Raw genomic sequence first — 23,853 nt, 5'->3', positions numbered from 1 at the left:
TGAGTAGCATAGTTTTGCACAATGACTTCTAGCACAAACTTAAAAACACTTGGGTTTGTTTATATACCCTTGGCTTGATCGCACAAAACCCTAATCACTTAATGAACTTTTGGGTTGAATTTTATATTTCAATAATCTTGAGATTTGATTTGTTGAGATGTAGCTCGATTTGTTGAAATCGGGGCTTCTTGATTGGTTGAACACAATTTTGCATAGTGACTTTCTAGCACCTGGGTAGCGAACTTAACAGCACTTTGAAATTTTAAAAGCACTAAACTAAGGCAGTTATGTTCATGGTTTGCCAATCTAAAATCTCAAAACCTAACATATTCTATTGCTTAAAGTGCAAAACACACCCTTAAAGTTTTAGGGTCTTTTGATTTTATCCTCTAAAGTTTCAAATTTTTGATATGCTCCCCTAATAACATTAGGGAGTTGTTATGTAATATAAACATCACACATACACGTGCATCGAGTACACATTAATGAGAATTGTGACAATTGCATTACGTGATGCATTTTCAACGGTGTTTCTTAATTCTAGCAAGGGTTTTCTTTTTCTGCTCTTATTCTTCATTATCTAAGACAATACTTGCTCATACAAGGATGTTCGTAATTACATCTACAAGACACTTTAAATTTTCTAAACTCTTATTATATGGTTAAATTGGCACTCTCTGAACATTCGTAGCAATTATTTTAAAATGAAAGAAAGAAAATATGGATATGTATATGCTTGCTAGGGAGAACTATATATCACTTCTAAAGTCTTTTTTTAGGAGGAACTTCTTCAAGGCGAGGCCACTGCGTGTTCCCATCCCGTCCACAAGAATGAAGAACCATGGGTATGTTAATTCCAAGACTCAAACCAAACCTCATGGGATTTTCCATGAGACCAACCTATTGAGATATCCCGTGCAATTTCACTTCTGAAGCTAAAAGAATGGATTTTGATAAAAGGGGTATTTAAAAATTTTTCACTAGGCAGTTCTTTTTTTTTTTTTTTTCTCATCTAACTAGAGAATCGTATTTAAAGCTCCAAAATTCAATATTGATACATTTTTCTTTAATACTATTATTATTTTAGGAATTCTCTTCCAATGGCTTGGTATTGACTTCAAAGAACCCTAAATATTGACAACAACATGCAAACTTAATTATTGATTCCTAAACTTTATGTTATTATTTTCCACTGGGTGTGAACTTCAAACAACCTTAGGTGCCAAAGTTTATCTGTTTTTTCCTATTACCCCACACTGCTCAAAAAGATGGGACGAGACAACCTCCTTTGATAATCACATTGCCCTTGAATTGCAACTTCTATAGCACTGCGTTATACTACAATAAGTGCTAAATATTGAGATCCAAAGATCTTTTCTGAAATGCTAGATTGTTCATCTCTTTCTTTTTTTTTCTTTTTTTGATCAGCTTGTTCATCTCTTTCAAGTGCATAGAGAAGACAATTTCTGAAATGTTCAATACATAATAACTTTCAACTCATGTACATCTATTTATCTATTACTGCCTCCTTTTTTACCCCTTATTTTTCATGGACTTGTTACCCTTCACCTTATTTTCTGTTTCCTGGCTGCTTTTACGGTTGGAGACCGAGGCAACATCAGCACTGGTGTTTTCCTTAGCTTTGCTATCACTGTCCTTTACATCACACTGCTGCTCATTTGATATACTGCCAGAAGTCTCAACCACAAGGTTTGTGCCCAGTTGCAAGAATTGTTTACTTAAGATAGGTTCCAGATTTGGCCTTCTTGACAGCAATCTCTTGCAAAGTTCTTGAATTGTTGACATATTATTTCCAAGTTCCAGTTCACTGAGAACATGATGCAAAAGAGAGGGAAGAAAAAAGTCAGTAAAAAAGGGAAGGTTTTGATATTCCATCACTACCACGTACATGAGTTATAAAACACAGTAAAAATTGGTCCATATAATCCATCAATAATGTGTAAGTTAGAGCAAGGACCCCTTTTGGACAAAGCAAAAGAAGGCTAGGCATATCACAGTCAATGTACATACTGACCTCACATCCAGTGCAGCAGAAAGTTGCTTCAGTTCATCAACCATGCTGTCTACTTCCTCCAATAGGTTTTCATCAACATTGTTGATAGCATTCTGAAGGCGTTCGTGCATAGCAGTACTGACAAGGTGAATACTTTTCTCCACGTTCACCTGCTATGTACATAGGAACAGAATTAAAATTTAGTATGATGCTCATTTGTGTATGCTTTTTGCTGAAGTCAAATATTATATGAAAATTTGGCATTAGCTTACATAGGAAAAGATAAAAAATACAGTATGATACTCATTTGCGAAGGCTTTTTGCTGAAGTCAAATATTTTATGAAAATTTTTGCATTACCTTCATCATTTGGACATTTAACAAAAAGCTCCTTGGATCTTTACCATACTCCAACGACTTCAAAGCTTCAAATATTTCCCCAAAGTAATTCACTCGCAGCCTGCTTCCATTAATGTTGTTCGAGTCCCCCTGATCTGCCACCAAAGCAAAGTTTGAAGGTGCAGACTTACAATTACGACTGTCTTGATCACAAGTGCCTGAAGAAAGCACTTCATTGCCAGAGTTAGTTACTCCCACTTCAAATGTCTCAGTTTGACCTTGTGATGGTTTCACTGTCTTCGGAAACAAGACTTTTAACATGTCCTCCCTGCACTGTTTTACCGTCATGTCCACAAAAATGGCATCTGGACATAGAAACCTTGAACAATTGCCTCCCAAACTCACAATTACAAGAGGATTGTGAATCTTTTTAAATGCTTCAGCTAGCACATTCACATTTATATCTTTCTGTTTTCTCCGAATGAAATCATAAAATTCCCACGGAAGTTGCAGAGTAATATAGCTCCTACCAAGCAATTCCAAAAGAAATTCCAAAAATTCCCCAGAATTCAGATGAACTAAACATATTATAGAAACCAATCTCAATACCAACAGTGGATAGTAGTCCTTCACATTTATATCAGACCTTCTGATCCAATCCATTGTATCATTCTTATCATAAAGAAGCCGCTGAACAACTTTGACAATAAACTCAAAGATAATATGGGATGGTCTCATTTGAGCCACTAAAGTGGAATTTGGGTTGGTATCTGCAGCTTGATAGATAAACCATTCAGCAAAAGAAGACTTCGAAGTGATAAAGTATCCCTTGAAGGAAGATGCCAAGATTAGGAGGCGCTCAATAAGATACAAGAAACAACCAGGTGAAATATAGTCAACTTCTCTCCAATTTGCATTGTAAGTATCCAGCAAAGCTTCTTGTAGCTTCAGCAGAATGCACGGTTCTCTTGGAGATTCACAGTTATTGTCAGTTAAAGTACCTTGAGGAAATTCTGGTCCCATATTCCCACGGAGAACCTGAATGAATGTCTTCCATGGTGGATTTCCATAAGTCCCATCAAACCTTTTCAAAATCTCCTTATATAAACCATTGTTTATCTTACCCAATCCAAGGGTTATCACTACAACTCTTCCAATTTGCCCGTATGTCAACTTACCCTTCAAGCTGATGTTTTCAATTATGACCTGTTCTAGTAAATTCCTTGAAACCTCCAATTCTCTCAGAGAAAACATGTTCTCTGCCAATGATTTCCGCCAATCTAGGGGAAATATATAGCCAAAAAAAGACTTGGTAGAAAGTTCAACATATCTCTGCAATGTCTTATTGTTGTAGTGACTACAGTTCAGATATTTGGATTCCAAAAGAAACTTTGCAACCTCATAGATATACGTAAGAGATCTGCTTTGGCAGAACAGGGAGAGGGCATAATTATTCATTGAGAAATTGTAAAGGGCTTCAAGATTGGCCAAAACCTTCATACCAGCACAAAGTAATTCTGAACACCAGTAACTTTGAGCAGTTGCAACAAAATGTCTCACATCAATATAAACCAAATTTCCATTTCGATGAATGAATCTACTGTCCTCTCTGACCCAATCCGCATCAGAGTTGAGCAATACATAGATTGCATTAAGATTATGAAACTGCCTCCGCACCCCCAAGTAATTCAAACAGAAATCTCCATAACTTCTATATTCATTAACATCTTGAGTGTCGAGACATCTGAGATACTTGAAAATGCTCAGAATCTTATCTTTCCAAAAATTCCAAAAGTAAAACAGTGTTTCTACAGAAATCTGATTTCTAGATGTCACCTGTTCCGAATGCTTTGTCAGATCAAAAACAAAATAATCATGCCACACATACTTTGCACAGTTTGACTGAAGATGAGCATCTAGAATTTTTCGAGCAGAAATTATTTCACCACCAACACTATTATGTCTCTGAGAAGCATTCAAATACTTTTTTGTTATGGACAAGTTACTCTGCTCATTTGATAAAATGTCAGCCTCTGTACAAACAAAAGAATAAAAGTTTGAGTCATTCTTAGCAAATGACTTGGCTTTTGCCAAAAGCTCCAGCTTCTGTGTAAACTGCTTTAGTGGCCAGCCCTTGCTTCCAGGTGTCCAAAGTGAATTGTACAGCACATAGAAGAGCAATAGCATGGACGCTTCTTTGACATTCCCTGCCTTCCCTAGAAGATCAGCTTCATGTAGAATCTCCCCTCTCAGCTTTGCAATGTTGGCAGCCTCTAAGAAGTTTCCTGATTCTTCTTCCAGCAATAGAAGCTCACCAAGGCAATCCAAAGATCTCAAAAATCTGCGCATCAAATTCATGGATTGAAAAGCTTTGACAAACTGCATCATGGATCTGCTATCTTTAAGCTGATGATGATGACGAGCAGCACTCTCTAGAAACTTATGTTCAATCTTGTCTAATTCTTTTCCTCTTCTAGCCACAACAAAATCCTTAGTTGCATTATTTTTCCAATGCTGAATGTACTTGAAACCCATTTTGAATAATTTTCCCTTGGTGCAAACTTTCAAACATTCTGAGAAAAAGTTGCCTTTAGCATACACCTCAGCTGCCAGTTCATAGCACCCTGCTAGACAAAAGCATTCCCCTGCTCTTTGAAGTTCAGACTCCCCGCACTTTTCTAAATAAAGCCTTCCTACAATAATAAGTTAAAATTAACGGTTAATATATGGGACATACTTTGTACCTAATAAATTTTCAGGGATGACATTGCAACTATTTACATTTGTGGTACAAAAATGAAAATTGGATCAAATTTTAAGAACAAACTAGTTGCTAACCCATGCGACCCGCTAGATAGTTAACGATTGTTAAGTATCTTCACTATTCAATATTTATAATACTGAAACAAATATGTATATATATTGAAAAAATAACCATATGGTGTCTTTTTTATAGGATGAAATAAAGGCACACTACTTATGTTTCTACCATATTTAAACTTTTATAAAACATGGAACAACAAATACAATAACTTGATGACAAAAGAAAATTTTCTAAGTTCTACAAACAAAGTTTCTCTCCAACAGTTGAAAATTTTGGGTGCGAATTTTGAAAATCTAATTGTTGAATTTTATGTTCTTTATTTTCTTAACGCACATATCAAATTTTGTTCAAATTAGATATAATTTACTATTCGATCAATAAACTTATTTTTTATACACAATTTTAGATTACAAAAACTTGAAATTTTAACATTTATTTGATAATATAGCAATTGATCTTTGATCTTATTGAAAATTTGCAAGCATGAAGGATATAATAAGAACATTCAATCAAACAGTTAGATTTTTAAAATTTACACTCAATATAAAGATATATGGGGAGTTTGAAGGTTTCTCTCCAAAGTCCAAATTAGTTTGGAGAGAAATTTTGTTCAAGTTCCATTGTGGCTCTTTTAGGGGGGAAAAAATGCAAATAGAGTGATACAAAAATAACATTCTATGGCACAAAGTATTCATCCAACAAAACTAAGATTTCAAACATGAGAATAAAAAAATCAAGATATTTTGGTGGCATCCATTACCTCTAGCTTTCTTTTAGCATTTACTCCATCTATAAAAACTCTAGAATCAAACATGGTGTCTAGAAGTTTGGTTCTTAATAAAATATTACAAAAACACACGGGCAATAGAAGTGAAAATATGAAAAAAGATACACAAATACAGAATATTAAAAGATACCTTGACACTAGAGGACAAAGAGTTTGTAAAAGCAAAAGAGCAGAAATGGCAGAGAGAGGGTAAATTGAATAAAGGGTTTTGGAGTGGTGCTGTATATATATATAGTAATAGGTCGGTTTGGTTTAAATTTTTCCATGTTGCTAAGTAGTAGTTGGTTTAAAACTCTTCAGTTTATTAATTTAGCAGTTGGTTTAAAACTCTTCTTTTGACATAATAAATAAATTAATAAAAAAATGATGTGTAAAATTGTAGGACTACCAAAACTTATGTGGCAAAATGTTAGAAGGTCAACTAATAGTCAAACGTCTTAAGTTTGGTTTAAAACTCTCTATGTTGTTGAGTGGTAGTTGTTTTAAAACTCTTTAGTTTACTAAGTAGTAGTTGGTTTAAAACTCTCTTTTTGACATAATAACGGTTTGGTTTAAAACTCTCCATGTTGCTAAATAGCAGTTGGTTTAAAACTCTTCAATGTGTTGAGTAGTAGTCGGTTTAAAACTCTCATTTTGACATAATAAATAACTTAATAAAAAACTTATGTGGCAAAATATTAAAAGGTTAACCAATAGTCAAACATCTTCTGCTACTATATATTACTAGTTGCTAACCCGTGCATAGCATAGAAAAACTACTTAAAGATATTTAAAAAAAATAGTACTAATATTTTCCAAAGAAATCTCCCCCTCTATCTCTCACTTAGTAATGGTCTTATCCCTTAATGTTTAAATGTTATCAAATATATAATTTTCTCCATTTTTTTATTTACCCTTGAAAATGTATATCAATACAAAAACATAATTTATAAAACATTCCATTGTAAAAAGAATAATATTCTAATGTTGCAATTTGGGTTGTTATGATGAAAGTTTTAATGGACTAAAAATACCAATTAATTATTGATGGTCTAGTATGCCTAAATGCACATGAAACCAAAAAAAACAAAAAAAACAAACAAACAAACAAAAAAAGAAGAAGAAGAAGATAACCAGTGGAAACTAAACAAGAGGCACAAACCATGAAGTTGACTTAAACTAATGCATAAGTGAGACATTTTGTCAAATACACGGTGTACATAGCAAAGAGTCAATTTCATATTAGAGACCATTTTAGTTTGGCTAAGGGAACAATATATTTCGGTACTAATCAATAGTGATGTACTATTTCGAAATTACCACTATATATATATACTCTAAACTAATTTTTTTGTAAAATGCTAAAGATTGTACAAATTTTATAACATAACATTTTGTAAATTGATATGATAATAATTGTGATTGGTAAATGGAGATATCATAATAAATAATATAAACAAATATCATTTTTTTTATTTATGACTGGTGACATTTAGGTGTTGAAATTTGTTGTATGTTTAGCATCATTTATATATATTTTTTACTCTAACTATCATTTATATTTTTTAGCTATCTGAGGAATTTTTGTTGGAGCCCATTCAAGCACAATTGGATGTATAAGAAATTCCTCAATCTCCATATCCCTCTAATTCCTGGGACTCTATATCAAAATGTCTAATGTTGTAGAGCTAGTGCAACCAAAATTGAAAAAACAAAGAAATTGAGAGAAGCGGTCACAGAGAGAGAGAAACAAGTCAAAGCTAGAGAAGAAACAAAGATATAGAAGACAGAGGAGCACACAGAGAAAACGAAGAAAAAGAATCAATGCAAAGTAGAGAAAACACAAAGAATAAGAGGAGAAGAGACCGAGATAGGAGAGATAGCCCATACTTCTTCCAATAGATCAGGTTTGAGAAAAAGAGGAGAGATTATATTAGAGAAGTTGGACAGAAAGTGAAATACAAGGAGGGCTTTTGGCTTTGAACAAAGACAATGAGATTTGAGAATCGAATAAGGGAGGAAGAAAAAGTGTTGGGAATATCGGTTGAAAATAAGAATTATACAGTAAAAGGAAAAAAAGAAGAAGAAGACAATAAGCAATTATGCATTAAAAAAAATAACAAAAATTAGATGATATGTAAAATCGTGAGGCTTTCAAAGCTTAAGTGGCATAATATAAGAAGGTCAGCAAAAAGTCAAATCTTTCGGTCATATAGTATTTATTATAGATTATAGATTATAGATAAATATATATACATAGGACTATTTAAGCTGACAATGTTTTAGAGACCAAACCATTGAGAGAACGAGAAAATTGGAAAGATTTAGTACAAAAAGGTCTAATCAGGAGGTCAAATGAGTTGGATAGTTACATCTTTTTCTAGAAAAACTAAAAAGAACAAAGAAAGAAAACTTTCTAATAAACTTCTTGAAATTCGGCCAAATAGGTTGACAAAACACATCACCCTTTGTGTTAAGTGGTAGTACCTAAGGTGATTGTCTAGTTTTAAACTAGTGTATTGAAGGAGAAAAAGGGAAACCCAAGGAAACCACACTAAGATTTCCTAAGCAATCACAACTTCGAAGGAACAAGCAATTACAACCAAAATACTTTAACAATGCTAGAAAGATTTAATTAAACCCAATGTCTATGTTAACTTTAACAAATTATGTAGAAGTATTTATATAGACTACTCCTAATCTTTTTCCAACAAAGATTAGGATTTGAATTTGATGCAGGATAGGAGTAGTGGTATATTGGCCTAAAGTAGTAACCATTCCAAGGGCTTAAACCTCCAATCCTAGTTGCAAAATAGATCCACTGTGTAGAATTGAAGTTTTTACAAATAGAATAATCCTATTCTAGGAGTGTCTACGGATTGGTTTGGGTTGGGTTTATGCCTAACCCACGACCAACCCAACCCAACCAAATCGGGTGGAGGAAGTTTAGACCCATCGTCGATCGGCGAGGGAGTTAGATCGGAGCAGTTAGATTCGTGTCGAATAGTAGTCGGTTCAGTTGAAACTATTAATGGTGGAGAAAGCAGGCCAAGACAGTGTAGTTCAAGTGAAATCTTGCCAGATCCGACAGAGATCTCGCCGGATCTGATCTGGTGAGATCTCGCTAGATTCAGTGAGATTATCACAAAATTTGGCCAAGATCTCCCCAAATTTGGCATAAATCTCGTAGGATCTGAAGTTTTTACCAAAAACTTGCCAGAAAAAGCTTGGATCATTGGATTTTGATAAGTTTCATGATCGGGTCGGTTGATGCGGGTTTTAGAGGAGAGAACCGTTGGAGTTGGTTTTTGGGGTTTGGAACTTGCTGCCGACCACCAGAGCTCTTAGGTCGATCATAGGTGGGTCGGTTCTAGTCGGTTTCGGCGGATTGGTCGGGTCCAACGGGTGGGTGGACACCCCTACCCTATTCCATGTTGCTATCTCCACTGTACTTACTAACGTGACTATACACAGCTTCAAATCCACAAAATCTAATACAAGCGAACTCTATTAAATGTGAACACCCGCTCACAACTTCAAGTACCCACTTGAAGATTCACTCCAATAACTCTATATTAACCGGATTTAGCAACTTCACCTTGATCACCAAATCCTTGTAAACATGAACGATGATCCTCGGTTGATACTTTGAGAAAACTTGGAAATCTCCTATAGTTTGTTTACACTACACGGTTCTCCAAAAGTCTTGAAAAGTGAGCCATTGAATTGCTTTTATTATTATTATTTTTTACCTTGGATTGAAAACCATGATACCCTAGCTGCTGATTGAAACATACTTGGAATCTATTCCAAACGAATCTCAATAGATTGAGATTAGTGATTCTTGATCGAGCATATATCAAGATTCCATAAACTTGTGAACTTCTACAATCTCGGTCTTGTCTCAGATTTGAAATGGACTTCAAACACACAAAATACTCATTAAGACTCTTAAAACTTAATTACATTTGATCATGTTTTGCCAACCTCGTCATGTGGACTCAATAGTTTTGGTTTCAAACAAAAATTCAAATAGTTTTGGTCTTTGAGTATTCTCTTATAGAAACTTCTTCCTGATTACATCAATGTGGAGTACCTTTCCCCTCTTAAATATTTTCCTCAACTTATTCAAGAAGGGATCATTCCAATGTTGGTCCAATTTAAGTGAGGTTTAGAGAAGGATAAGTTGAACAGTGTCCTACCTATCAATTTTTTTTTATAATGTGTTTGCTCTCAAACCTTGACTATGCACTTGCACTTGCACTTTGCAAGATAAGACTTAGACATTGCACTAGAAAATAAACCCTCTCCCTCTAAACAATAAAAAATAAAAATAATTAAAAAACCATGGAAAACACCATTCTCTAATGCAGAATTATCTCTCCAACTTTTATTACATTAAAACTCAAAATATTAACTTTTAATTTTCAAACATTAAATTTCTAGATGATGTTATTTGCCATAATAATGATGTAGTTGCAACGCTAGAACAATAATGAAATGTACATAAAAAATGCTAGGTTATATTAGACTAAAGTCAAAGAATCCAATGCATACCTGCTCTTTCATACTCCCCCAAATCAGAAAAACATTGTGCAGCAGAATCAACTCTGCCTATAGTTATAAATATTTCAGCAGCTTGCCTAAGCATAACATTTGCCTTTCCAAGATTTGAACCACGCATATGGTCAGCATTTTCTCTAAGGCCCTCAGCCTTGGACCTTCTTTGCCAATAAATATCACCAGCTCTTTCAAAGCACGTGATTGCAAATTCAAACTTATGCTCTAAATACAACTGCAAAAAAACAAATACAAGAGTTGGACATCCACAGTAATAGTTTTGCCAAAGAAGAGAGAGAGAGAGAGAGAGAGAGAGAGAGAGAGAGAAGACAGCAGTAGGTCCTTCAGATAGGGTCACAATCAATAGTAACCTTAAAGCCCCGGGACTTCCACTCCTCTGCACTGCTAGAAACCTGCATTTCCTGAGCAAGTAAGTCATCCAGTTGTCTGACTTGGACAAGACACTTTTTCTTCCAATAGTCAAACATTGGTTTGCAGAGGTCCTCTGAATTCTCAGAAATCCACAACCTCTGCCTGGTACGAGTGATAGCCACATAAAGTTGCTTCAATTCGGAGCACAACACATTGTGTTTAGCCTTATTGAAACTTGGGAAGGAGATGGGTAAAGTTGAGTCGAGCAAATCTTGCTCTTCCATATATTTATATATCACCCTCCATTCATTTTTCAGAGATGATGAGCTAAAAAAGTTGTACAGCAATACATCCTACACAAGGAAATTATGAGTCATAAATGGGCTGAAAAATATGACCCAATAAATTACTGATAATGTTAATAGATTTCAATTTGAACAAAAGAAGTGATAATATTAAAACATATAAATAAATTGTAAAGTAATAAAACAAATGACTAAACATGCATTTTATGCACCTGAAATTCAAGGCCCTTGCACTCCACAATCGTTAGAACAAGTGCTTGGTTCCCAACGTGATTGGTAATTTCCTTCCGAGCAAAATCATCTCGTACCAATATTACCTGCTCTGCACCGAAGCCAACAATACTTCCTCTACTATTTCCACTTTTGCCAAAAATAGTTATAATAGCATTTTCTTTGTTCCCTGATTCAAGCAAAATAGGAGCTTCACCATATATAAGACTAGTCTCAGGCGGCAAAATATCAGTAGATAGAGGAAAGAAATGATAAATAAGTTCAATCACACTCTGTGATAGCTTAAGAACTCCATCATGAGTACGAAAGTTCTGGCTCAAATGGAAGATCTCTGAGATTATTCCTTTCTCTTTTCTTCCATCTTGTCTGCTACTTTTTGATTCTAGCACAAACTTATTGTAGAACAAGGATCTTATATCTTGGAATCTAAAGTCAATTCCCTTCATAATCGTCTGAGCAGTATCACCAGAGAAAACAAAACCCTCTTCAACATTTTTACAAATATATTTGAATAAAGCAATTTGGCTTAATGTAAGATCCTGCGCCTCATCCACATATACAAAATGCATTTCATCGCCCTTGTATCTTTCAACTCTTAATCGACGATGAAGATCAATTACAAGATCAGAAAAATCAAACTCACCATTTTGTTTCTTCATTTTTTCATAATTTTGAAAGATCTCATATATTATCTCTCTCTCCTGTCTACATAGAAGGGAAATCCGGCCCTTTGATAGTCGAACATAGTCCTCACGACTGAGTTTACCATCACCTGCCTTTGTAGCTTGTGGGCCACCTTTTATATGGGAAATAATCTCTATGAAAACTCTAGAAGAGTCGAGCTTCTTAGTTAGCTGGGTATTGAAACGGGGCCAGTATGTTGTACTAAACCTTTCATAATTAACTTCTTTCATCCTTATAAAGCTCTGTAAGGAAACTGAACTACTACTTATTGGACCCTTAGAAATTTTCCTTGCTTTAGGGAATCTTTCAAAGTATGAATTACCCACAGTTCCATCAAGCATTATCAAAAATTTGTGAAATGTTATGACAAGAGGATATGACAGGGGAGGAACATCAACAAACGAATCTGGGATATCCTTGAATTGAGAGGCATCGTCAAAATCATACATATCAATTAAACTACTTCCTTTTGAAGAATTACCACCATAGGAAAAGCTGCATGTGGAAAAAAAAATTGTTACAATAGGCTTTTTATTTTATATTAACCAACATTATTGCCTAGAAAGAAAAGTGCATATCACATTTACGAAATGAAACAACCAATCCATGTCAAGGACAAAAAGAAATATCAAACATATGTCATGTTTCCAATTTCTCAAAAACTTGAAGAAATTAAAGTATATACTGAGTTCATGTTTCTAGTCCAAAATCAAGCAAACTAATTCATAAAGACGCAAAGTAAATTCACGAAAACCATTTTATTAGATAATCTACACACCTTTTGAAATGAGAAACATGTTGTTTTACAGCATAACACAGTTTAGGACTAACTGTCACAAAAAGTTGGTGCAATACATTTTCCTTCATCTTAGCAGCAGTCTCCTTAACCTCCTTTTCCTCATACAATAACTCCCTTGCCATATGGTGCTGTTTTTCTTTCTGAAATAACTTCATAGTCAAAACAGTAGTTTTCCCAGTACCTGACCGCCCCAGTACAAATGTACTTCTAGGAAAAATGACTATCTCTAGCTCTTGGTCAAATACTTCAAATGGTAGATCCAATTCACCACCATCATGGTTAGAAAGCAAGTGGGTCACTGCGACTGATGAGCAGTAGAATTTCATCAGCATAAGACTCTCATTCACTCTAGCATTCTCAACATAACTTCTGCCATCAGTAGCACAACCACTTAGATTAATCCCATTTTCATGGTTATCAAGTTTCCTAATCCGGAAAATATCAGTAGAGATTGACCAACTCTTTGGAATTTCCAAACCCCTGAACACAAAGCAAAGGGAAAAAGTTTCAAAATATAAAAAAGAAATCCTAGTAAATTTAAAATATCAATATAAGGCATCATCCAAGTTTCAAAATTGGAAACATTATTATGGATCTACAAGAATGCAAAAAAATGCACATACCCCTCAAGATATTTCTCTTGGCAGCGATTAATAAAGTCATATGTATATTTTTTGAACATACTATCAAGAGGTTTCACTAATTTTGGAATATCCTCTATAGGTGCTATATCCCAGATCTTCAAAACTTGAGAGTACCTCAATTCCTTTTCAATGTCACTCCATTTCTTTACTATGTCATTTGCACAAACAATATAAAGACCTTCAACCTTAAATTGCTTTAAGATCGGTGAAGAACTTTCACAAACTACGCTTAACTTTTTGGGTCTCCAGCCACTGGAAATTTTAAGTAGAAGGTTTATAACTGATTTCTTTCTCCGGACAGACTTCAATTTTTGAAATGATTTTAGAAAGTTATCACTAAAAAGAACCTGTGGATATTGCAAAAAGGAAATAAAGGAAACTATAATTAGTACATAAGCATATTAAGAAAGGTATTAAGAATATATAATGAAAAGTATAGATATAAGGGTGCCAAATACCTTCCACCTAGCATTTCTAAAAAGTATGCTATCAGGATTAAGCAAATCATCAAACTGTTCAAATTCTTTCTTCACGTCTAAAATTGCTTTAGCCAAATCCTTGTCCTGATCAGCGTAAAAGAAACATTGACGATTCTTAGCATCAAGGACCAAGTTTTTCCAAACAGATCCACTATTCACTAGTGTATTGTCATTTCCCAATATCCATAGACAGTGCCTGAAAGGTATTACAAGGCCAATCGTTATTTACAATACTTGTTAAAATGGAAGCAAAGACAAACTTCTTGAAAGAACTTACATAAAATATTACCTGGCCCTTGTAAGAGCAACATTAGTTCTCTGTAGATTTGATGTGAACCCAATTGATGCATGAGTATTAGACCTTACTGTTGACATTATAATTAGGTCCTCTTCCCCACCCTGGAACCCATCTACTGACTTGACCTTTACTGTAAATCCATCAAGGGCATCAAACTTCCATCTAAGTCTTTCTTGAATTTCTACTACTTGAGCAGCATAAGGAGATATTACACCAATGTGGTAATTCTGTTTGGAGCCAGTGCCAACCCATGCTGAATTAAAAGCAAAAGCCAAAAGAGGGAAAGAATAAATCAATATAAAAATAAATAAAACAAAGCTTAAGAACTTGTTTCTCTAACATAGGTGATTCCATCATGACAGATTGAGGTAAAGACATACAATTAACGGATTCAGACATATGACTAGTCTAAATGACAAAAATGTGTACTTTACAGTATTTTAAAAGATTTAATATGCTGACTTTCGAATTCATTGAGATTCCATTATGTTCCAGTCCTAACATATGCTGAATTAACTTACTCTCGGGTAAAAATGTACATGATCTACAAGGATCAAAATATATCTTGCTTGACAAGCAACAAGACACATATATTATAAGTCTCAATAGAGTTTCCTCCCTTTGCAATTGTATCATTTCTTACAGAATAACAAAGTCCATTTGAAAAAACTCTTCAACTTCCTCCTGCTTGTATTTTCTAGGGAATTAGAGATCAATCGAATCAGATTATACTGGCATCAAACGAATGGCTTAAATGTGGCAAAAAGTCAAGAATAAGATCATAGAGTAGAAAGAATGAAGTGCAATTGAACAAACAGCCCATCAGCAAAGACAACGACGATTGTGAAAATAAGCCCATAGCAACATAAAGCCTGATTGAACTTATTCTTCAAATTAAAGACAATCTCGAGGTTGGCATAAAATATGAGACTTCAAGAGGAGTTACCTTTGTATAAATTCCTCAGCATTTTCATCACAATAGAAACCTCAACCATGTTTCTCCAACTACGCTCAGAATCATCCTTCTCTTCCCTACCATCTGTTACACTAATGAAAGAATAGGGACCAAACATCGGCCCTGGAAGATACTGTCTTTCATAGCTTTTTCCTTTAACATTTGGAGCATCTAAAATCTTGTTGTCATAAAAATTTGCATTTGGGAAAAAACTAATAGATGGATGCATTCGGTACTGTATATTGAGATGACGCTTTGTGCAACCCAATGAGCTCAACCTCTCAAATAAACTTCTCCCAAAACCAACTTCCTTAGAAATCTACCAAAGAAAATTAAAAGATTCTGAAAGAACATTAAAAAAAAAAAAAAACAAAGAAAACCAATTCACATGTAAACAAAGGTATGAATGTGTCAAAAACCAAATAGCATTTACATACATTGCTTGTAATCATTGCTGGTAATTGGCGCTCATCACCAACAAGAATAGCATGCCTTAATCCCGGAAGTTGTAGGGGAATGGTCGACTCACACTCCTTTAATTGTGCAGCTTCATCAATAATCAGAATGTTCAGTGGGTCCATTTTTACCGCGTGCAGCATATAAGAACTTGAAGCAGTGCAAAAAATTAAGGAAGCTGATTTGAAACAAAAATTCATTATTGACCATTTGTTCCTAGAGCTCGGAAGATCAAGTTCATTAAATGAACCCTGAAGTTCTTTTAAAAGAGAAAGGCATTCTTTTCTCCTTACATACAGTGGGAATGGTATATCTTGACCTACTGTTGAATGTAAAAAAAGCTCCTCCAGTGCTTCAGATTCCACATCATCTTTAAACAGCAAGGTTTCAAAAGACTTAAGTAGGCCAATAAGAGAAAAAATGTTTTGGAAATTGTGCTCGAGAATGTATTTCTTGGGTAAATGTGTACAAAAGACTAGAAGACAATTTTTAAGTTGTGATGAAGTAGCAACAAATCTTTCTCTCAGAAAATCAAGAAATGACTTGCATTTCCCCTCGCCACCATCAGTTTCATCCTCACTTTCTATCTCTTTAATTTCTTCTTCACTATTTTGTTCTCTCTCTTTGATCAGTTCATTGTCCAAGAAGATGTGAAATTGAGAAACAGAATCTTCAAGAAGATCAATCATTGAAGTAAAACAATGCCTCCAACCAGTCAGAGGCCCCAAGCACTGTCTAAGCTTTTTGACCCGATAATCCAAATTTATAATTTCCATGTCCAAACCAACCTTGAGACGCTTCTTATTCCCAAATAAGAGAATATCTCCAAGTGAGCAAAACAAAGCATCCGTTCCAATATTGGTTTTGACGGATTCTTTCGCCAGCTTTAGGGCATGAGAGGCCACTTCTTTAATTGCAACATTTGTTGGGCCACAAGTAAGAGTCCTATATCCCATTCTTAGAAGGGTGAAAAGCAGGGTGCCAGTGGTTTTTGTTTTGCCAGTACCAGGCGGACCCCATATAAGTTCCACAGACAACTTCTTGTGGTTGCAATGCATCTTACGTAGACAAGAAAGAATAGCGTTGCTTTGGGATTCATTCAGTTTTGAAGTAATACTCATTGCCAATTTCTCATCCCAGCTGCCATCACTCTGTGCAGAACAGAGCTCACAGTCTTTCTCATTCTGTTGTTCAACATGAGAAAATGAAAATAATTAAAGAAAGTCTTAGCACCAAATGATGGTAAAACAAGTATAAATTTAGAAAAACCAATACAAGTTTCCCTTATTGCAATTGACTTACAGATAAATTAACGAAATGCATGTGCATGATATTTCATTAGCAAATTTGGAGCGAGAGGGACAGAGAGGGCTAATAAACTCAAACCATATTATCATAATCACAATAGTTTAAAGGCACAGCTATTGTAAATGGGGGAGGAATACTAATACCAGCTTCTGAAAGAGAAAAGTGGGAACTTCCTTTGGTATGATAAGTAAATAAGCACTGTTGCTTAAGGATCAACTAAGAAAACATCTTTAGAATAATGCACAAAAAAATTATCTTCCTCTTAATTCTTCTCAAGTAAAATGTTTTGTCAAATAATAATTAAAACAATATCAGTATACTATAATCCATGCTAACTATTCTGTTGTATCTGCATGAATCGTATGTCAATCCAAATGGTACAATTCCATTTTGCAACTGAATCTAATGCTCAGTAGTATTAAATCTTCAACTTTCATACCCAAATTGCTTACCAAAGAACTAGTGCACAAGACTTTTCTAATGATATTCAGATTTTCATGCATGTGCAGTGCATTCCACATTCTCTTGTTAGGGGTTGTATTTGTCAAGAAAACCACAAACGATGATTTCTTCCCAACATCAACATCAATATCTTTCAATGCCTTGACTTTAAAGCTAGTAGATGTATCATTATCCTCTCGAATATCATCATTATCATCAATATCATCCTCTTGGATATCATCATTGTCATCAATATCATCCTCTCGGATTTTAGTGACCATTACAAAAGCCCAAGACCTTCCTATTCTTTGTAAATCAGAAATATGCTCGGGTTTAGCATCTGCTAAAATTAAAATATCTCCAGGCAACGTTTTGTAAGGCTCCTTGCTCCAATCACTGCATCGGTTACTCCAGGAATCAACCTGAACATCATACAAATTTTCTCCGTTTGGCTCAGATTCATAAAATGCATTTAATTCAGTAAAAGGTGCTGTTGATACATTCTCCATACTTGAATAGACTTGTGCACGAGTTTCTTCCAATAAAGGGTAAACGTATGAACCAAGATACTGGTGAACTGATTCGAAGGACTGTGGAATGTTTTTTACCTATAAAGAATGAATCAAGGTGTTAATTCAAATAGAGTACCAAGGAAGTTCAATGGAGGTTTATACGCTTAAATATATAAGCTGCTAAGCTCACTTAGGCCCTGTTTGGTAAGTGAGTTCTAACTCACATTTTTCACATTTTAAACAATATTACACACATTTCCATACACTTTTTCACCCACACGTATATCAAAAACACTCAAACAACATAACTCAAACTTCTCTCCCAAACACCCCCTTATATTCTCAATAAGATATCTAATGAGAATGCTAGATTCAATTTATAATAAGCATTCAAAATAAAGGACAGTTTACTATTAATAGCAATTTTACAAGATACTTTCTTGTAGTACATACAATACTTCTTCCCCCAGGAAAATGATAAGAACAAGTATATAGCTTTGTCTTCCTATCTGTAATTTCTTTTAATTTAGAAAACATCGTCTGATAGAAGAATCAAGTAACAGCTTAGGCTTTTACTCTACCAGCAGAGTGTGCAACAAATAGGCATGTAAAATTCTACACTTTATCAGGTTAAAAGAGACCACCAAGTTTGGAGGATAGAATCTCTTAGAGGAAACTTTGTATCAGATTCTCAATTGAATATACACTTGACTAGAGTTTGGGAAAAAAAAAATAAAAGGAAAAGTGAAACACCCCTTTTTGTTTTTTCAAACAAAGCCATGGGTCATAAGGGGGATTCGATGAAAATTCCGATCCCCACTCTCACAGAGAAATACAAAGCCTATAAACTGGAAACAATGACATTACCTGATAGTGTCCTAAATTATATGTTCTTCAATGATAACTTACAAATTTATTTTAAAAAAACAACTATGCTATTCATTTGGAATATAGTAAAAGAAATAATATAATATAAAGCCATCAATTATTCATTCAAAACTATTTAACCTTTTTTTTTCCTTTTAAAATTTTTATGATAAACTTTTAAAACATTAACACAAATGAAACACTTAAATATTCCATGTTATATACATTATATATCGTATAGTATATTTTGTCCCATTATATACAAACTATGACTCTGTATGTTTTGTTAGATAACCTTATGTTGTAGACACCCCATTTCGCACTCATAATTCAATCTTGGAAAGGGCAAGATGCTCATTTCACATATCCAAGGTACAAAGGTAATTTAACCACTAATTAATCAATCACACTTCACGGGGATGATCTTTAGGTTTCAACGATCACAACCACACATCCAATGCCTTAATCGAATAATTGGATTGAAAGATATCACAAGGTCAAGTTTTAACGGTCAATATATTTTGAATGAGGCTAATTATATAGGATTAATGATCATTAATTTTGATTGGATACTAAAAATGACTAATTAAAATTAATTAGATGGAAATTTGTGATTAGCTGAGTTCATATTATAATACGTGGCTTAGTGCAATGAATAAAACTTATATGCTAATAAAAACAAACCACTATCAAATAATGTGATTTTTGAGTAATTATCCCAATGAAAATTGTTTTAAAAGTCATAATTATCATTTTGAAAGATTCCTTATCATGAAATATCTCAAAAATTCATCCAAATGCATTTTTCAACTAAAAAAAACACTAGAAAACATGCAAAGCAAGCAAAACGGTTAAACTAGGAAACTATCATTGATGTGCCAAGTGGCACTTTAGAAGTGCTGATTTTCCCTATATAGTTTTGGTTCTTATAAAAAAAGAAAAAAGAAAATGTGCTGATTGGCACCTCAGTAAATTTCCCAAGATTACGTGCGTTTAGGAACAACTTATTTAGCTTTTTGCTAAAAGTGTATTAAAATATAATTGTACTTTGAAAAAGTGAGAAAAGTGAAACTCTAAAAAAGCTAGCATATAAGTTGTATTAAAACACAAACAACGTTTTTGACTCCATATCCTTAACCAAATCTCATTATTTTCGAGATAAGTCTCTCACCCACTTCGTGGGTGCTGACTTTCTAAGCACTCAGCTTAAAAATAATGCTACTCACTCCTTAATAAATAGAGGTGAGCTCCTTTAGTCAGAGTATTTGCATCAACTCATATAAAAATTCTAGTATATTTTAGTATAAGAACCTACTTTTTCTATTTTTTAAACTTACTTTTCAAAACATTCCACATCAGATTATCTATTTTACACTACATTTTATTAAAATATCAATTTTTTTTATTTTATTAATTGTTTCTCTTTCTTTATACACAACAACTAACATTCACTCTCTTCTTTCATCCTCAAGATACATAAAGAAAGAATAAACAACTAAATGCAAAATTAATAGTGCCAGTGCAAATTTACACAGATACTGTAGCAAACTTGTAAATTTACGCAATGATACACATACTGATATGGGTCATTTTTGAGCAAAACTATGTAAATTCTACACATTTTTCTCTTATACACAAACTGATGTGAATGCTCTCAAAGCACCCCTTCTTGATGTAGAACAGACTACCATGGCTTTTTTGAACTCTCACACGCGCTTAAAAAGGCACTAGTAGAAATCACGGGTCTCAAAATCGAAATTGCATGAAATTTGGCAGGGTGAAACGAATCGGCCTTCTAATCAATAGCCGTCGTCTTGCCATGAGGCATCCTTTGAAAATGACGAATTCCTTCATTTAGGCCCCGAAAACTACGATTTTGCTATTTATAGTAATTTTTGTTACCTCAATAGCTTTTTGCTCAAAAGTCAGAATAAGGTCGTACTTGTTTTGGGACAACCCTTAAGGTCAGTAGTTTATAATTTTGCATTTAACTCAATTTTGTTATTTTTGGTAAATTTTGGTATTTTGTCACCTAATCGCATAATTAGTGTGAATTAGGGTTTCAGACGTTTTCCTCAGTACTTATATGTTTTGTAGTCGTCAGAGGCAAATTAGAATATTATCAATAAACATAGACTTTTGTCTAGTTTTCTTCTACAGTGAATTCTAGTTTATCTCCTTGTACATTCAAGGAAACCCCTCATGGATTCGAGATTCACTACTAATAGTTTAGTTTCTATTTCATCCAAGAGAGCATCGTGTGTGCTTTCTTCAGGTTTCCGCGACATTACTTCTACTAATTTTCTAGAAGATCTACAAAAATATTGATCTTCACTAGTTCAGGTTTCTCTCTTAGGCATTCGTGAGATTACAATCTCTCGTTAGTTTAGTGACTAATTTTATTTTCCAAACTTTCTTGCTTTTCTAAGAGAGATCTCCCTTTGCATCTTAATTTTAGGGTAAATTGCAAATTTCAGAATCTGAATTTTACCTCCTGAAATTTGAGGTGTTTGAATTTTACGCTCTAAATTTTAGGGGTATTTTACTCTCTAAAAGTCCTATGACGTTTGCTCTTGATGATTACTTTTTATCATCAGACCAAGACATCAATTAGTTTTTAGTGTAGACAAGGATTGAACTCCAAATCTCTTATACAACCATCAGAGACTTTATCAGTTGAGCTAACTGGAACTCACATCTATATGTTCAGATCTAAAATAGCTCAATGTAATTTCTAGATCTAGGATTATCTTTTCGCTAAATTGATTCATAGATCTACTATTTTACATCATAAAAATTGTTACTTTGCAATAGAATTCCAAATCTGACTTTCCCTACATTCAAATATAATTTTTAATCATTAAATTCCAGATTTAGTTTCCACTACATTCAAATATAATTTTCTTTGCATTAAATTCCAGATCCCATGTTTTACATCACAAAACATGTTTTCTTTACGTTTAATTTCCAGATCTGATTTTTTCTATATTAAAATTGTATTTTCAATCATTAAATTCCAGATCTAATTTTTCTACAATTCTAATAAGTTTTCGACATTAAAACACAGATATGATTTTTCTTCATTCAAATAGATTTTCTTTCAATAAAAATTCTAGATTTGATTTTCTACAATTCAGATCCATTTTCTTCAATTAATTTTCTGCATGTTTTCAAATCTCAAAATCCTTTTTTGTAAATTAAGCTATTTTCAAAATAGATCTATGGAATACTTTTCAGTTAAAAGATTAATCTTAGATCTAAAAAGCCTAGCAAATGAATTACATTAATTTTAAATGCATGCAATATTTAAATTCAAAGTCAACATGACCGTGTGTTTTTTACAATTTATGCCTAGTGGATATGTGATTGGTCATCTTTAGTCTAGAAGTTCGGTTTTTTTGGAATAAGGTGGGTGTTTAATACGTTACCACTTTGTAACTTAATCCTCTAGCCTAGATTTTGGGTTCTAGATTAGTATTTTGTCCAATGTAATTTTTCATTTTGGTAGATTGTAACTAGTAAACAAAGCAATATATTTTTTCTTTAAATTGTAACTAGGATCAAAGCTTTGTAATATTTTTATCAAAATGTAATTTTACTCTCAATGCAAATCTAGATGTTCAATTCATTTATGTTTTTCTTATTTTTTGTTTAAAAAAAATAAGTGATAACTCCATTTTACACCCTCGATCTAGGCGTATAAGCATTTCTCAAATGTTAGATAATTTTTTGTGTTTTCCTATGGTTGGTAGCATCAGGAAAAATCAGTTAATGAATAATTATTTATAGTCAATGGAAAACCCTATAAAAAAATATGACTTATTTTTAAAAGATAGTTTTTCCAAATTTTTTTGAAATACATCCCTATCTCACCACAAAACATTTCCACCAAAAACACTAAAAAATAAGACAGTTTTTCAAAAAATTTCCATCTCATTTTGGAAAATGAACTTTTATTTTTCTTCATTTTTAATAACTAAAAAAAGGTGGGGAAAATTTAATGTGGGGCAACAAATGAAAACTTTAACCATTGACAAACAAAAATATCATTACTAACACATGGAGAAGTTTAAAAACAAAAAAAGTTTACCCAAAAGTCAAATGTACTCCTCTAGTCCTCTATAAAAGACAATGTACTCTTTTAATCCTCGATGAAAAAGAATCAAGTTCAAATAACTCATATCTCATTGTTGTAATTATTGAAAAAAAAAAAAAAAGGTTCACAAAGACAAACTACATTAGTAAAGAAAATTCTTCTAAAAAAAACATTAGTAAAGAAAATAATATAATTCAAAATTCTGGTAGGTTTTTCCAAAAAAAGAAAAGAAATGCCAAAAAAAGCTTGGCTTGGGCCTAAAATAATAAAGCCCACCAAGACAAAAATAATAAAGTAAAGAAATAACAAAAATAACACATATATCTTCTTTTGTAAGCGTCAATTTCTTCATTTAATGCTTCATGGAGAATTAAAAATAAAAGCAATATATTATTTAAAAAGCTGCTATAAAAATAAAACCATCAGAGACTGATATATTGTACAGTAATAATGAAGTAAACCAAAAGAGAAGAAGAAGGAAAACCTGGTCCTTGTAAAGGTCTTGATTTTCAATTTGTTCAAGGGACCAAGAGAGCACAGTTTCAGTGAAGCCATGATCATTAGGAACTGCTCTCATCTTCTTTGAACTCTCTCCCTTCTCCTTCATCATCATTTCTTCTTATATCATCTCTGCGTGGATTACTATATTATGTCATCAAAAACCCGTTTGGCCATTTCTCTGTGGCTCTTTTATAGACAGAGAGTAAAGGAAGGAGCTTTCTTATCTAGGAAGGAAACAAGTAAGAGAAAAAGGTTCCTGGGAATCTTTAGTACGAGCATTCCCTGTTTTTTTTTTTTTTTTGATAAAGAGTACGGGCATTTTTTTTTTTTATGAACACAGCACGGGCATTACTGGTTATCAAAAGAAAGGCATATTATATTCATACACATTTAGCACCACGTC

At 33.5% G+C, this 23,853-nt stretch overlaps 1 protein-coding gene across 2 annotated transcripts; it reads right to left on the bottom strand.

The window, feature by feature from the left end:
- Positions 1-1,134: 1,134 nt before the first annotated feature.
- On the bottom strand, positions 1,135-23,592 carry LOC142629655 (uncharacterized). Of its 2 annotated transcripts, none has more exons than XM_075803680.1 (14): positions 23,434-23,592; positions 17,486-18,082; positions 15,707-16,909; positions 15,261-15,588; positions 14,306-14,567; positions 13,996-14,212; positions 13,517-13,884; positions 12,873-13,373; positions 11,392-12,589; positions 10,874-11,227; positions 10,500-10,737; positions 2,374-5,045; positions 2,036-2,187; positions 1,135-1,828 (listed from the first exon to the last, which is right to left on the bottom strand). In XM_075803680.1, the coding sequence occupies exons 1-14, from the start codon at positions 23,560-23,562 to the stop codon at positions 1,534-1,536; spliced, it is 8,514 nt and encodes a 2,837-aa protein (XP_075659795.1). In that variant the 5' UTR covers positions 23,563-23,592; the 3' UTR covers positions 1,135-1,533. The 2 variants fall into 2 exon arrangements, with proteins under 2 accessions (XP_075659795.1, XP_075659796.1); XM_075803681.1 differs by having other exon boundaries at positions 1,136-1,828; positions 2,036-2,184.
- Between the last annotated feature and the right edge of the window lie 261 nt (positions 23,593-23,853).

The sequence above is a fragment of the Castanea sativa genome, chromosome 3, assembly GCF_040712315.1.
Source record: "Castanea sativa cultivar Marrone di Chiusa Pesio chromosome 3, ASM4071231v1".
In the NCBI taxonomy this organism is placed as follows: Eukaryota; Viridiplantae; Streptophyta; class Magnoliopsida; order Fagales; family Fagaceae; genus Castanea; species Castanea sativa.
Note: the sequence above shows the minus strand (reverse complement) of the source record. Positions and strands in the feature narration are given on the sequence as shown.